We start from the raw sequence: 14,119 nt of genomic DNA on the forward strand, positions 1-14,119 counted from the left end.
AAAGTATTATTTGAATAAAAATAAAATAATAGAAATTAGTGAGTAATGGATGTTTTGAGTAAGAACTAGAGTGTGGTAAGATTTGTTGGAATAATTAAATTAGAGTATTACTTATTTAATTAAATAATAGAATTAAAATTTAAAAAAAATAGAAATTAAGTGAGAGTGTGAGGAGATTTGACGAGTGAGAGAAGCAAAAACTGAGAATTGCGATATTAGGGTGAATAAATAGGGGAATTTTTGTTAGTACATGCAAAACTGAGAAAAAGAGGAAAAGAGACATAGCTTAGAAAGGAATCTTGGAGAGCGAGGAAAAGTCCTATTAAGACATAAAATTTTAATCGATGGGGAAAATATATACTTATGGGTGTTTAGATAGTCGGATAGTGAGGAATCCTTACCCTCATATATTCTTCTTCTCCATTTGTATATGTGTTGCTGTGTTTGTGGACAAAAAGAGTTTGGGCAAAACCCTTTGAGGCATCGATTGATAAGTTTCCCTTATTCTCATTAATATGTTATGAATTTGTATAATTTTTTATTACTTGAATCTTTGTTGATGCATCGTTGTTGTATAATCTATGGTTGTGCCCTTACAGAAAAATTATAATAATTGGATTATGGTATATAATTATTTGTGGCTGTTGATCTGTGTTTTTTGGGGGTGTTAGGATCGATTGGGCAGGAAATTAGATAAACCATAAAAACTCAAAAAAAAATCCCAAATGGCGGAAAAATAAAAAATTAGAAAATCGAGTCAGGGGGCGGCGAAGCTGCGGCAGTCGAAGCCATATCATATCAGTGGAGGCGGCGGATCGAGAGCGGCAGCGTGTAACACCCTATATTTCCATCGATAATTTAATAAAATTAGAGTAAATATATATACAAAATATGATATTTATGATCTAAATATTTTTTAGTAAAAAATAATATACGGGAAAAATTTATTCAAAAAATCTAGGGTTAAATACATTTCACCCCCCTACCGAAGTAGCGAGTTTTTGTTTTCCCCCTTATTAAAATTTTTTTTAGCCTTTGCCCCTTAGAAAACAAGATTCTGTTTTTAGACACCCCCTATCACCTGTTTGGATGACTGGGCGTGTTAAGGTGGCGGTGAATCTGTTGAGGTGGCACAGAATCTTCATTGCTTGCTTAGGTGGCGTGGATAGGTTGCAAAAATCCCAATTAATTGATTTGCAAAACCTAGGATTCGAAAGTAGCGAGTTTTAGTTTTCCCCCTTATTAAAAATTCTGTTTTTAGACACCCCCTATCACCTGTTTGGATGATTGGGCGTGTTAAGGTGGCGGTGAATCTGTTGAGGTGGCACAGAATCTTCATTGCTTGCTTAGGTGGCGTGTATAGGTTGCAAAAATCCCAATTAATTGATTTGAAAAACCTAGGATTCAAACACATGTCTTAATGCATATGGGGTGATCCTCCAACCATTGAACCATTCACGTTTTCTTATACAATCATCGCGTTTCCTTGTATATGTTATTTATCATATAGTTTATTGATTATATAGTTTATTTTGATTGTATATATTATATAGTTTTATATTATTAATATATTACTTTATTTATTTGTTTTATTTATTTATTTATTATATAGTTTTATTTATTAATAACTAAATTAAATATATTTATTTAATGGTACGTTTTTATTAATATTTATTTATTATTAATATTTATTTATTATTAATATTATTATAATAATATTAAACAAAAACATTAATAATAATAATAATTATTTACGTTATTAATATATAATAATTATTATTACTATTTACATTATTATATATATATATATATATATATATATATATATATATATATATATATATATATATATATATATATATATATATATATATATATGTATATGTATATGTATATGTATATTATAATATATGTTTTTAAATGTAATTAAATATATAAATGGTACGCTTTTATTAATAATAAATAAATAATAAATGTAATTAAATAAATATTACTTTATTTATTACTTTATTATTAATATTTATATATTATTTTATTTATTTACATTATTTATTTATTATTCATATTATTTATTTATTTACTTATTTATTATTAATATTATTAATATGTTTATTTATATTTATATAAAATTTAAATTTATAAACATATATAAACGTAATTATATAAAATTAATTAAATAAATATTATTTAATTACATTTGTAATAAATTTATTTATATATAATATTTAAATAATAATGTAAATAGTAATAATAATTATTATATATTAATAACGTAAATAATAATTATTATTAATGTTTTTGTTTAATATTATTATAATAATATTAATAATAAATAAATATTAATAATAAATAAATATTAATAAAAAGGTACCATTAAATAAATATATTTAATTTAGTTATTAATAAATAAAACTATATAATAAATAAATAAATAAAACAAATAAATAAAGTAATATATTAATAATATAAAACTATATAATATATACAATCATTGATAAAATAAACTATATAATCAATAAATTATATGATAAATAAGTAAAATAATATATTAAGAATATAAACTATAACATATACAAGGAAACGCGATGATTGTACAAGAAAACGTGAATGGTGCAATGGTTGGAGGTTCCCCCTATATGCATTAAGACCTTGGTTCAAATTCCAGGTTTTGCAAATCAATTAATTGGGATTTTTGCAACCTATCCACGCCACCTAAGCAGAATTTTTTTTTTAATAAGGGGGAAAACCGAAACTCGCTACTTTGGGAGGGGGGTGAAATGTATTTAACCCAAAAATCTATTATTGATCTAAATATTTTTATATACAAAAATTTAATATTGATCCAAATATTTTTGTAAATGATACTTAAATAAAAATAATATTTGTATATAGAAAAAAATCTATTATTTACGAAAAATGGTATTTATGATCCAAATAATTTTATTCAAAAATGGTATATAGGAATAAAATATATTATTGATCTAAATATTTTTATATATGAAATTTACTATTGATCCAAATATTTTTGTAAATGATAGCTAAACAAAAATAAAGTCTGTAGACGAGAAAAAATCTATTATTGATCTAAATATTTTTATATACGAAAAATGGTATTTATGATCAAATATTTTTTATCCAAAAATGATATACGGAAAAAAATCTATTATTGATCTAAATATTTTTATATACGAAAATTAAAGATTGATTCAAATATTATTGTAAATGATACCTATACAAAAATAATATTTGTATACGGAAAAAAATGCATTATTTACGGAAAAATGGTATTTATGATTCAAATATTTTTTATTAAAAAAATGGTATACAGGAAAAAATCTACTATTGATATAAATATTTTTATATACGAAATTTACTATTGATCCAAATATTTTTGTAAATGATACCTAAACAAAAATAAAATCTGTATACGGAAAAAAAATTATTATTGATCTAAATATTTTTATATACGAAAAATGTTATTTGTGATCTAAATATTTTTTATTCAAAAATAGCATAGGCCAAAAAATCTATTATTGATCTAAATATTTGTATATACGAAAATTTAATATTGATCCAAATATTTTTGTAAATGATACCTAAACAAAAATAATATTTATATACGGAAAAAATTCATTATTTACGAAAAATGGTATTTATGATTCAAATATTTTTTATTCAAAAATTACATATGGGAAAAAATCTACTATTAATCTAAATATTTTTATTTACGAAATTTAATATTGATCCAAATATTTTTGTAAATTATACCTAAACAAAAATGAAGTCTGCATACGAGAAAAAAGTTTATTATTGATCTAAATATTTTTATATACGAAAAATATCATTTATGATCCAAATATTTTTTATCCAAAAATTGATCTAAATATATTTGTATACGAAATAATCAACTATTAATCTAATTTTATTTTATTTTTTAATATTTTATTTAAAATAAATAATATATTCAAATGGGCATAACCGAAGGTTATGGGGAAATGCTTGCAGTATGAGCCACGTCAACGAAGGTTAGGCTATGTTTGATAAGACATGTTTTTTAATTTATAGTTTATGTTTTATGTCTTATAAGCTCATATAATAACTTAGACCCATTTGGTAACGGTTTTTTTCATCACGAGCATATAGCTTATTTTATTAGCTTATTGTTTATTTTCCATACGCTATTTCAAATAGCGTTTTAACTTATGTCTTATAGCTTATTATTTTTTCTTCCTTTTTATCTTTATTATTTTAATTAAAATTCATTTTTAACCTTATAATTTAATTTAATTTAAAATAAAATAATTATATATTAAATATCTTTTATGTCATTTTACATTTATAAGTTAATTGAACCGCTAATTTTACCAAACACTTCAATGAGCTTATAAGCAATCAAGCTCAACCATCTGCTATAAGCTATAAGTCATCAGTCATCAATCATAAGCTATAAACTATAGCTAACTTATCAGTCAACCGCTATTTTTATTAAACAGACCCTATAACGTAAAAAAATTAAAGGCACGTTAACGAATCTTATTTTCTCAATTATTAAATGGCATGAAATTTATTTAAATTTTATAAAAAATTTCACTGAATATTACAAAATTTTTTGAATAATTTTTTGAAATCTTTTAAAATCTCAATTCAATTCTTCATCTAAAATTACTCCTCTTGGGGCTAAATTATTGATGGTTAACTTTAAGTAGAATGTTCCAGCGCTCTACAGAAAGTACTGCAGATATGAGATATGTATTCTATCATCAATAATGCTATTTGTACACTAAAGTGTACACCTACACCGTATGTACGGACGACAATGTTCATGTACGGACGGTACTATTCACCGTCCGTACATGAACAGTGCAATATTATATTAATTTTTTTTTTTACATTTTTTTTAAATATTATTTTTTTTTACATTTTTTTTAAATATTATTTTTTTTAAATATTATTTTTTTTTTTAAATATTTTTTTAATGTTTTTTAAAAAAAATATTTGGCAATACTTGCGGATTTATTTCCGGATTTACCTACGGATTTGATAATACCGGCAGATTTACCTACGGATTTGACAATACCTGCGGATTTACTTGCGAATTTACCTACGAATTTGACAATACCTGCAGATTTACTTGCGGATTTACCTACGAATTTGACAATACCTGCGGATTTACTTGCGGATTTACCTACGAATTTGACAATACCTGCGGATTTACTTGCGAATTTACCTACGAATTTAGGTAAATCCGCAGGTAATTTCAAATGCAGGTAAATCCGAAAGTAAATCTGCAGGTATTGTCAAATATTTTTTTTAAAAAATATAAAAAAAATATTTTTAAAAAAATAATATTTAAAAAAATAAATAAATAACGTAAAAAAAATAAAAATTAATATAATATTGTACTGTTCATGTACGGACAGTGAATAGTACCGTCCGTGCATGAAGAGTGCCGTCCGTACATACACCACTACGGTGTAGGTGTACACTTTAGTGTACACATAGCATTGCTGATTCTATCATATCAACTTAATTAACAATCTAGAATTTTGTATTGAATGGAATCTTGTTTTTGTGAAGCAACATAAGCAAAAACGTTTTCCTTTTCCTCTCATCTCAGCAAACCAATAAAATCCTTTACTTGCATGACTCCATGCCAACACCATAATTAGCACCTTCCTCATTCTCCTATAAATCAACCAACCCCTTCCCTCCCCAACCACAACACACAAAACCCTCTTTCTTACACACAACCCATGGCACAATATAGAGTTGACGCAGAATATGTCAAAGAAATCGACAACACTCGTAGTGATCTCCGTTCTCTTATTTCCAACAAAAAATGCGCTCCTCTCATGCTTCGATTAGCGTACGTTCCTCAGTCACATTAATTTCAACTTTACAATTACAAACCTTTTCTAAGGTGAAATAATTACAAACCTTTTCTAACATTAATATTGATTTATAGATGGCACGATGCTGGTACCTACGATGCAAAAACAAGAACCGGAGGTCCAAATGGTTCTATCAGGAATCAACAAGAGCTTAATCATTCTGCTAACAAAGGCTTGAAAACCGCTGTTGAATTATGTGGTAAGCGACACTAAAATAATCAACTAATTAACTAACTAATTAATTAATTACTCTCTGTTTAATCGTTATTGTATTTTGTTTAAAAACAGAGGAAGTTAAAGCTAAACACCCCAAAATTTCATATGCGGATCTTTACCAGCTAGCTGGTGTTGTGGCAGTAGAGGTCACTGGTGGTCCAGCCATTCACTTTGTTCCTGGTAGAAAGGTAAATTCATTCTTCAATCGTAATATAAAATAGTGTGTCTGTGTCAGTGTCACCGTCTCTATTAGAAATTCACTCTGAGACACGTTAAATTGTTGAATTAGGATTCATTGGAATCTCCCGAAGAAGGTCGACTTCCGGATGCTAAACAAGGTAACTAAATTAAATTATGTTGTTCGATTTTGATTCTTGAAACAGAATTACTTAGAAAGGTTTCACTAATAAAAATTCAGGTGCATCGCATTTAAGAGAGGTTTTTTATCGCATGGGTCTGAATGATAGAGACATTGTAGCTCTCTCCGGAGGCCACACTTTGGTATGATTAAGAATCATAAATTCAATATTAATCTTATTAATTATTACTCTAATATATTGTTAATTTACATTGATAAGGGTAAGGCACATAAGGATCGCTCTGACTTTGAAGGTCAATGGACAAGAGACCCTCTCAAGTTTGATAACTCTTATTTTGTGTAAGATAATTTGTTTCATGATAACTTTTTTTTTCCTCATTTTAAGTTAATGTTATGAAATTTGGTGATTAATTAACATAAGATTTATTACCTTAAAAGGGAATTATTGAAATCGGAATCGAAAGACTTGCTGAAGCTTCCCACTGATAAGGTTCTAGTTGAAGATCCAAAGTTTCGTAAATATGTTGAACTCTATGCCAAGGTTTTCCCTTTCCTATACTTTCGTTATAATATCATAATATCATAATATAGTATAGTGTTTTTGGTGCTAATAGTAATTTTGAATTGTTATAGGATGAGAAAGCTTTTTTCAGAGATTATGCAACATCGCACAAGAAACTCTCAGAACTAGGCTTTAATCCCAATGGCAATTATCGTTCCAAATTGGCTAAGGCAGTTTTAGGAGTGGTTATTGCATCAACTGTTGTGGTTCTGGGTTACTTGCTTGAACTCAACAAAAAAATCAACTGAAAGATTGATATTTGTTATTGAACTATACTTTATTTGTTCACCATAAAAGCATTTACATACTGCTTGAGTTTAATTTAATTTACAATTTCATAGAGTGTACATCAGGTGAATAATTCACTAAAATATACCAGCAATTTCATAGAGTGTACATCAGGTGAATAGTTCACTAAATATACCACAATGATTGAAAGCAAAAGAATTATAAAATAATACTAATCCTTCAATGAAGTTTTGTTTATAAAACATAAACTAAGGCTTTTAACCAACCGGCCCATTAGCTCAGTCGGTTAGAGCGACGTGCTAATAACGCAAAGGTCACTTATAGTGGATAGGCCACATCAAATTATTTTCATTTCTTCACCAATCACCACCTTAGTTCTCTAAAACTGTCGACGGCGTTTATCAGCCACCTCTCCGTTCAATCTTGCATCCACTTCGCCGGAAAACTAACAATACTCACGTATTCACTCTTGTGTAAGATTTATGATAATCTATTAATTTGATATTCTATCAGTTTATTTATCTTGAATCTAACGAGATCAAAAACAGAAAAATCCTAGAAATTTTAAAAAAATGAAATTAAAAAAATGCAAACACATCCAATTACTAAAATACACAAAGCTGCTGATATCAGAATATCCAAAGTTTTGAAGGCTCTTTCATCCACCTGTCCCATTATATACTTTCTTGGTATAATGATTACACCTACCTGCAAAATATTTAAGTCATAAGTTGTACACAAAAAAAGAATAACAAAATCATTGGCGATTTAAACAGAAGCATTTTTCCTGAAACTTCTGCTTAATAGAATTATTTGAAAAGGAAGTCTGATTATAAATTTTAAACACAAGTGTATTCATATATTTACCAAAGGAAGTCTCTTCAAGTTTAGGTAGAATGAGTCAATATAATATTCCTGGTGACCTAGTTTAGCATTCTCAACGTGAACCTCATGAGTTGAATTAGGAAAATGATTCCCATAAGTTCTCTGCAACCACTCAGCACCAAGTTTTATTAAATTGTAAGAAATCTTAACCGAATTCCAAAATATTTCATTCTCTTATTTTCTCAATTATTAAATGGCATGAAATTTATTTAAATTTTATAAAAATTTTGATTGAATATTACAAAATTATTTGAATAATTTTTTTAAATCTTTTAAAATCTCAATTCAATTTTTCATCTAAAATTACTCCTCTTGAAGCTATTTATTCTTCATCTAGAATTTTGTTTTGAATGGAATCTTGTTCTTGTGAAGCAACATAAGCAAAAACAATTTCCTTTTCCTTTTATCAGAGCAAACCAATAAAATTCTTTACTTGCATGACTCTATACCAACACCATAATTAGCACCTTCCTTATTCTCTATAAATCAACCAACCTCTTCCCTCCCCAACCACAACACACAAATCTTGCACCCATGGCACAATATAGAGTTGATGCAGAGTATGTCAAAGAAATCAACGACACTCATAACGAACTCCGTTCTCTTATTTCCAACAAAAAATGCGCTCCTCTCATGCTTCGATTAGCGTACATTAATTCCAACTTTACAAATTACAATTACAAACCTTTTGTTACATGAAAATAATTTCTATAATAATATTTTTGATTTATAGATGGCACCATGCTGGTACCTATGAATACGATGCAATAGCAAAAACAAGTACTGGAGGTCCAAATGGTTCTATCAGGAATCCACAAGAGCTCAATCATTCTGCTAACAGAGGCTTAAAAACCGCTGTTGAATTATGTGGTGAGCGACACTGAAATAATCAACTATTAACTAATTAACTAATCTCTGTTTAATCGTTAATGTATTTTGTTTAAAATCAGAGCAAGTGAAAGTTAAACACCCCAAAATTTCTTATGCGGATCTTTACCAACTAGCTGGTGTTGTAGCGGTAGAGGTCACTGGTGGCCTAACCATTCACTTTGTTCCTGGTAGAAAGGTAAATTCATCCTTCAATCCATTATAAAGAAAGTGTTTCGATGTATATGTGTTAGTGTCTGGGTCAGAAATTTACACCGAGACATGTTAAAATTTTTGAATTAGGATTCTTTGGAATCTCCAAAAGAAGGTCGTCTTCCAGATGCTAAACAAGGTAATTAAATTAAATCTGTTGTTGGTATAACTAAAACTTACACAACAGTTGGATCTTGGTTCTTGAAACAAAATTACTTAGAAATGTTTTACTAATTGATGTATGAAAAAAACTAAAATGCAGGTGCATCACATTTAAGAGAGGTTTTTTATCGCATGGTTCTGAATGATAAAGACATTGTAGCTCTCTCTGGAGGCCACACTTTGGTATGATTATGAATTATAAATCCAATATTACTCTTATTAATTATTACTCTAATTTATTTTTAATTTTAATTGATAAGGGTAAGGCTCATAAGGATCGCTCTGACTTTGAAGGTCAATGGACAAGAGACCCTCTCAAGTTTGATAACTCTTATTTTGTGTATGATAATTTGTTTCATGATAACCTTTTCATTTTAAGTTAATGTTATGAAATTTGGTGATCAAAACATGATTAAATTACCTTAAATAGGGAATTATTGAAACCGGAATCAAAAGGCTTGTTGAAGCTTCCCACTGATAAGGTTCTAGTTGAAGATCCAAAGTTTCGTAAATATGTTGAACTCTATGCTAAGGTTTTGCATTTATACTTTCGTTTTCTTTCGTTATAACATCATAATATAATATATAGTTTTTGGCGCTACTAATAATTTTGAATTGGTACAGGATGAGAAAGCTTTTTTTAGCGATTATGCAGCATCACATAAGAAACTCTCTGAACTAGGCTTCAATCCCAATTATTATTCAAAATTGGATAAGGCAGTTTTAGGAGTGGTTATTGCATCAACTGTTGTGATTCTGAGTTACTTGCTTGAACTCTACTAAAAGATTGTTATTTGTTATTGGACTATACTTTATTTGTTAACCATAAAAACATATTATCGAGTATCATGTACTACAAGTTTTAAAGTTCAAAAGCATTTATATACTGCTTAAATTTAATTTAATTTACATAGTATCATAGTGTACATGAGGTGAAATATTCCACTAAAATAAACTAGAATGATTGATGGCAAAAAAGTTCTGCAGTGACTTACTCAATGAGAAACCTAAGCTCGACAATAACATCTACAACCTCTAGCGAGACATTTAAGATGTCAACCTGCCTCAGCAACTCCTTGATTCCATGGAAAACACTTGCATTACTTTCCAGCAATTGAATCAAGACAACATCAAAGACCGTTTCTCTGATTTTTTTGGAGAAGTTGGTCCGTAGGTTCGACAGTGGGGTGACCCCCCGGAGGCGGTCGAAGAGTTGGAAGTAGAACTTGCTCTTGTACTCATCATAGCCTTCAAATACTCGTCTAGTTTATTCTTCTTCAAATTTTCTAACTCTTCTTGAGACAAAGGAATATTGGTAACAGTTAAAGGGGCCCTGAAGTCCTTAACAGTCCCAAAAGGCTGGTTGGTATCAACATCATCATCTGGTTGAGGATTATCATTTTTTGGTTCTTCTTCGCCCTGAGGCTCTACGTTGGCGTTGGAAATATGCTCATTCTTATCATTGTGCTCCTCTTTGCCGTGATTAGGAGTTTTGGGTGAAGAATCATCAACTTTCTTTGTTGGTTGCTCTTCCGTATCTGGGATTTCTGCGCGATATGCTCCATATCTTCACTGTCACTATCAGAGTCAGTTGGTTGGGAGTGATGAGGAGATGTAAGGGGTGGAACAAAGTTCTAATGGACTTCGGTAAGTTGATTAAAAGACAAACTAATGAGGTTGCTTATGCTTTGGCTAAGGCAGCTCTATCTCTTGCTAGTTTTCATATTTATAAAGATGTACCTACATGTATTTACAATTTTATTATTAATGAAATGATTTAGTTTCTTACTGTAAAAAAATACTTTTAAATTTTTTGGTGTTTCATTTGGTTGATATACAATTGTATTTTTAATTTGTTACTTTTAATTATTAAAATTACATTTCTTTTTTTAAAATTTAAGTTCATTTTAAAATTAAAACAGGATCTTAGACGCCTCCTCATAATTATCCAAACCCATGATGAAATCCATTTTACATATTTTTACGTGGTTATTTTTTGGAGCGTACTAGTAGCTATTATGGTTGGTTCAAATTGACACATTTCATAATATAAAAGTACGCGGATAAAAGGAAAAAGTTCAAAATCCTTAAAATAATGAATCTATCGGCGACGTTCCTCCGCAACGATCTCGTCACAGAAGTTCTTTCCGCTCTTCCGGTGAAATTTTTTGTTCGTTTTAAGAGTGTCAGTAAGCATTTGAAGACCCTCATCCCCGATCATTTCTTCGTGAAGTTGCATCTTAGGAGATCACAAACACGAAATCAATACTTAACATTAGTTACATTGTTGAGAATAATGCAAGTGTGAGTGTGGATAATAGTCTCACATTGGAAATGCATGTAGTGACTTGAGCATATATAAGTGGGAGAACCCACTCACCTATCACCTTAAGGTTTTAGGTGGAGAAGTGGTATGTCTCCCACAAAGGTGTGTTGCTCAAGTGGAATGTCCCGAAATTAACAATGCTCCCGAACTCGACCTCCCCCGATTGTTGCGCTAACAAATGGTATCATGAGCCTTTGGTTCGAGAAAGGGACAGACTTACTTGTAGTTGAAATTCAACGGATACATGTAGTTGAAGATAATTAACGGATACATGTAGTTGAAGAGTCAACCACATGGAGGAGGAGCATTGTAGACTCACACTTGAGGGGGAATGTTGAGAATAATGCAAGTGTGAGTGTGGATAATAGCCACACATTGGAAATGCATGTAGTGACTTGAGCATATATAAGTGGGAGAACCCACTCACCTATCACCTTAAGGTTTTAGGTGGAGAAGTGGCGTGTCTCCCACAAAGGTGTGTTGCTCAAGTGGAATGTCTTGGAATTAACAATGCTCCCGAACTCGACTCTCCCTCGATTGTTGCGCTAACATACATCTCACGTAAAAGATGGTTGTGTTGTTCTATACCCTATACACAGATTACTCGATAACCCCTCATTCACCCTTTTTGATGACCCTCACCATGTTTTAAATACAACATATGTGAACATATAGTTGGTTCATACAATGGCTTAATTCTTTTTTTTGGATAAACTTTCCGATTTCGACTTTAATATAGAGTGTTGGGGTAGAAGTTACTGGCTGTCTGTTTGGAACCCAGCCACCAGGAAAACTTCTGAATGTTTTGGGTATATTCGTCAATTTAGTGAATATACGGGTCAACCACTTTTCAACTTTGTATTTGGTTGTGATAATTCAAACGACAATTATAAAGTGGTGGCATTCTGTTACCTTCAAGATGAATTCAAAATCGAGGTGAGAGTTCTTAGTTTAGATGATTATGTTTGGTTAATTTTTCCTATATGCTCCCACATAAAGATTGTACTTGAATGCGCCTTTTTTGATGAATAAATGGAACCACTATTTTCTCCATTTATGGCAATGTTTTTTTTGATGTTTGGTATCAACCAAGAATGATCAATATCAACCCATTATTAGAATATTCATTTCAGCTTTTAGGCTATTTTTCAAATGTGTGACTAAATCGTTCAATGGTACGGAGTCAAATGCTGCAAAATACATTTCTAATCGAAATTGTTATAAATTTTTTTGATATAAGACTATTTACAATGGAGGTGTTGAATTTTTTTTCAATAGTTGAATTGGTACAATGGTGTGTTGAATCATATGTTGAAAGTGATGTGGATTAGTTAGTGTTGAAAACATTCAACATGTTGAATGAGAAATTAGTGGGGGCCACATAATATTTTTGGCAAATTATTATTGGTTGTTGTGAGTGTTTATATTTTTATTTCATGATAATTATTTAATGTCATTTGTTTTATAGTAAATAAATTTTTTATTTATTTTTATTTTCACCAAAATTCATCATTTTTTTTTTGTCTATAAAAAGAGACTTGGTTCATTTGATTTGGACACACAAAAAAATTTCACTTTTTTCATAATTTTTCATAATTTCAATTGATAATAATATTAATATATAATTAATAATATTAAAATTCATCATTTTTCATAATTTCAATTGATAATAATATTAATATATAATTAATTTTAATATATAATCATAAAACAAAAATATAAAAGAAAATAAGAATATGAAATAAAAGTAGAGGGGTAGGGTGTTGAATTTTATTAAACAAAACTATTGTAGTGAGTAAAAGTTGAGTGTGTGTTGAATTATTAGGTGGAAGAGAGAGAAGATGATGTGGAGTATAAAAAGTGAAAAAGTAGGGTGTTGAATTTGGAAACCATTGTAAATAGTCTAATAGTTCCAATTATTCCTCTAATTAGATCATTGGCTAAAGCAAAATTTTGTAATGTATTAGGGCAGCCCATTAGTAAGCCGATCCGGGCCGATTCATCCGATTTTGATATTGACCAATTTTTGCGAATATGCAGAAGTCTTTCTCATTATTATAATGGATCCTAAAAAAAAGTATGTATCAAATAAAATATATACTTCAGTTTTCTTGTATTAAAACTTTGGCTTGTAAACACAAAAGTGCTGCTTTTTTGAAAAGATCAGGTTCAGAAGAATTATTGCAAGAATTCTTTACAGAGGAAGAAGATATTTTTTTCTTTGATTTTTCCAAGAGATTCCTCTATTTTGCAGAGGTTACATAGAAATCGGGTTTGGTATTTGGATATTCCTTTCAAACGATCTGGTCCATGATAAATGATTGGTTATGTTATGATACAGTCACAAGTTCGAATTCTAAACAATGCAAAAAAACATATTAATCTAATAACTACTTACATATTTACATTTTGTTAATATTTCTATTTTT

The 14,119-nt window shown here is 29.2% G+C and overlaps 2 protein-coding genes and 1 pseudogene across 2 annotated transcripts; all 3 read left to right on the forward strand.

Moving 5' to 3' along the window:
• The first annotated feature begins 5,567 nt into the window (after positions 1–5,567).
• Positions 5,568–7,335, forward strand: LOC131631310 (L-ascorbate peroxidase 3-like). The gene is made up of 8 exons (XM_058902106.1): positions 5,568–5,866; positions 5,966–6,090; positions 6,180–6,295; positions 6,397–6,445; positions 6,526–6,608; positions 6,686–6,765; positions 6,865–6,967; positions 7,060–7,335. The coding sequence occupies exons 1-8, from the start codon at positions 5,754–5,756 to the stop codon at positions 7,234–7,236; spliced, it is 846 nt and encodes a 281-aa protein (XP_058758089.1). The 5' UTR covers positions 5,568–5,753; the 3' UTR covers positions 7,237–7,335.
• A 1,213-nt stretch (positions 7,336–8,548) lies between these two features.
• LOC131631311 (L-ascorbate peroxidase 3-like) lies at positions 8,549–11,095 on the forward strand. The gene is made up of 8 exons (XM_058902107.1): positions 8,549–8,769; positions 8,856–8,992; positions 9,073–9,188; positions 9,293–9,341; positions 9,465–9,547; positions 9,625–9,704; positions 9,795–9,897; positions 9,989–11,095. Exons 1-8 carry the CDS (start codon positions 8,657–8,659, stop codon positions 10,145–10,147), a joined length of 840 nt encoding a protein of 279 aa, XP_058758090.1. The 5' UTR covers positions 8,549–8,656; the 3' UTR covers positions 10,148–11,095.
• A 364-nt stretch (positions 11,096–11,459) lies between these two features.
• Positions 11,460–14,004, forward strand: LOC131631308 (maturase K-like; annotated as a pseudogene).
• Positions 14,005–14,119: the final 115 nt, after the last annotated feature.

This window comes from Vicia villosa, unplaced genomic scaffold (genome assembly GCF_029867415.1).
Source record: "Vicia villosa cultivar HV-30 ecotype Madison, WI unplaced genomic scaffold, Vvil1.0 ctg.000809F_1_1_3, whole genome shotgun sequence".
NCBI classification, from domain to species: domain Eukaryota; kingdom Viridiplantae; phylum Streptophyta; class Magnoliopsida; order Fabales; family Fabaceae; genus Vicia; species Vicia villosa.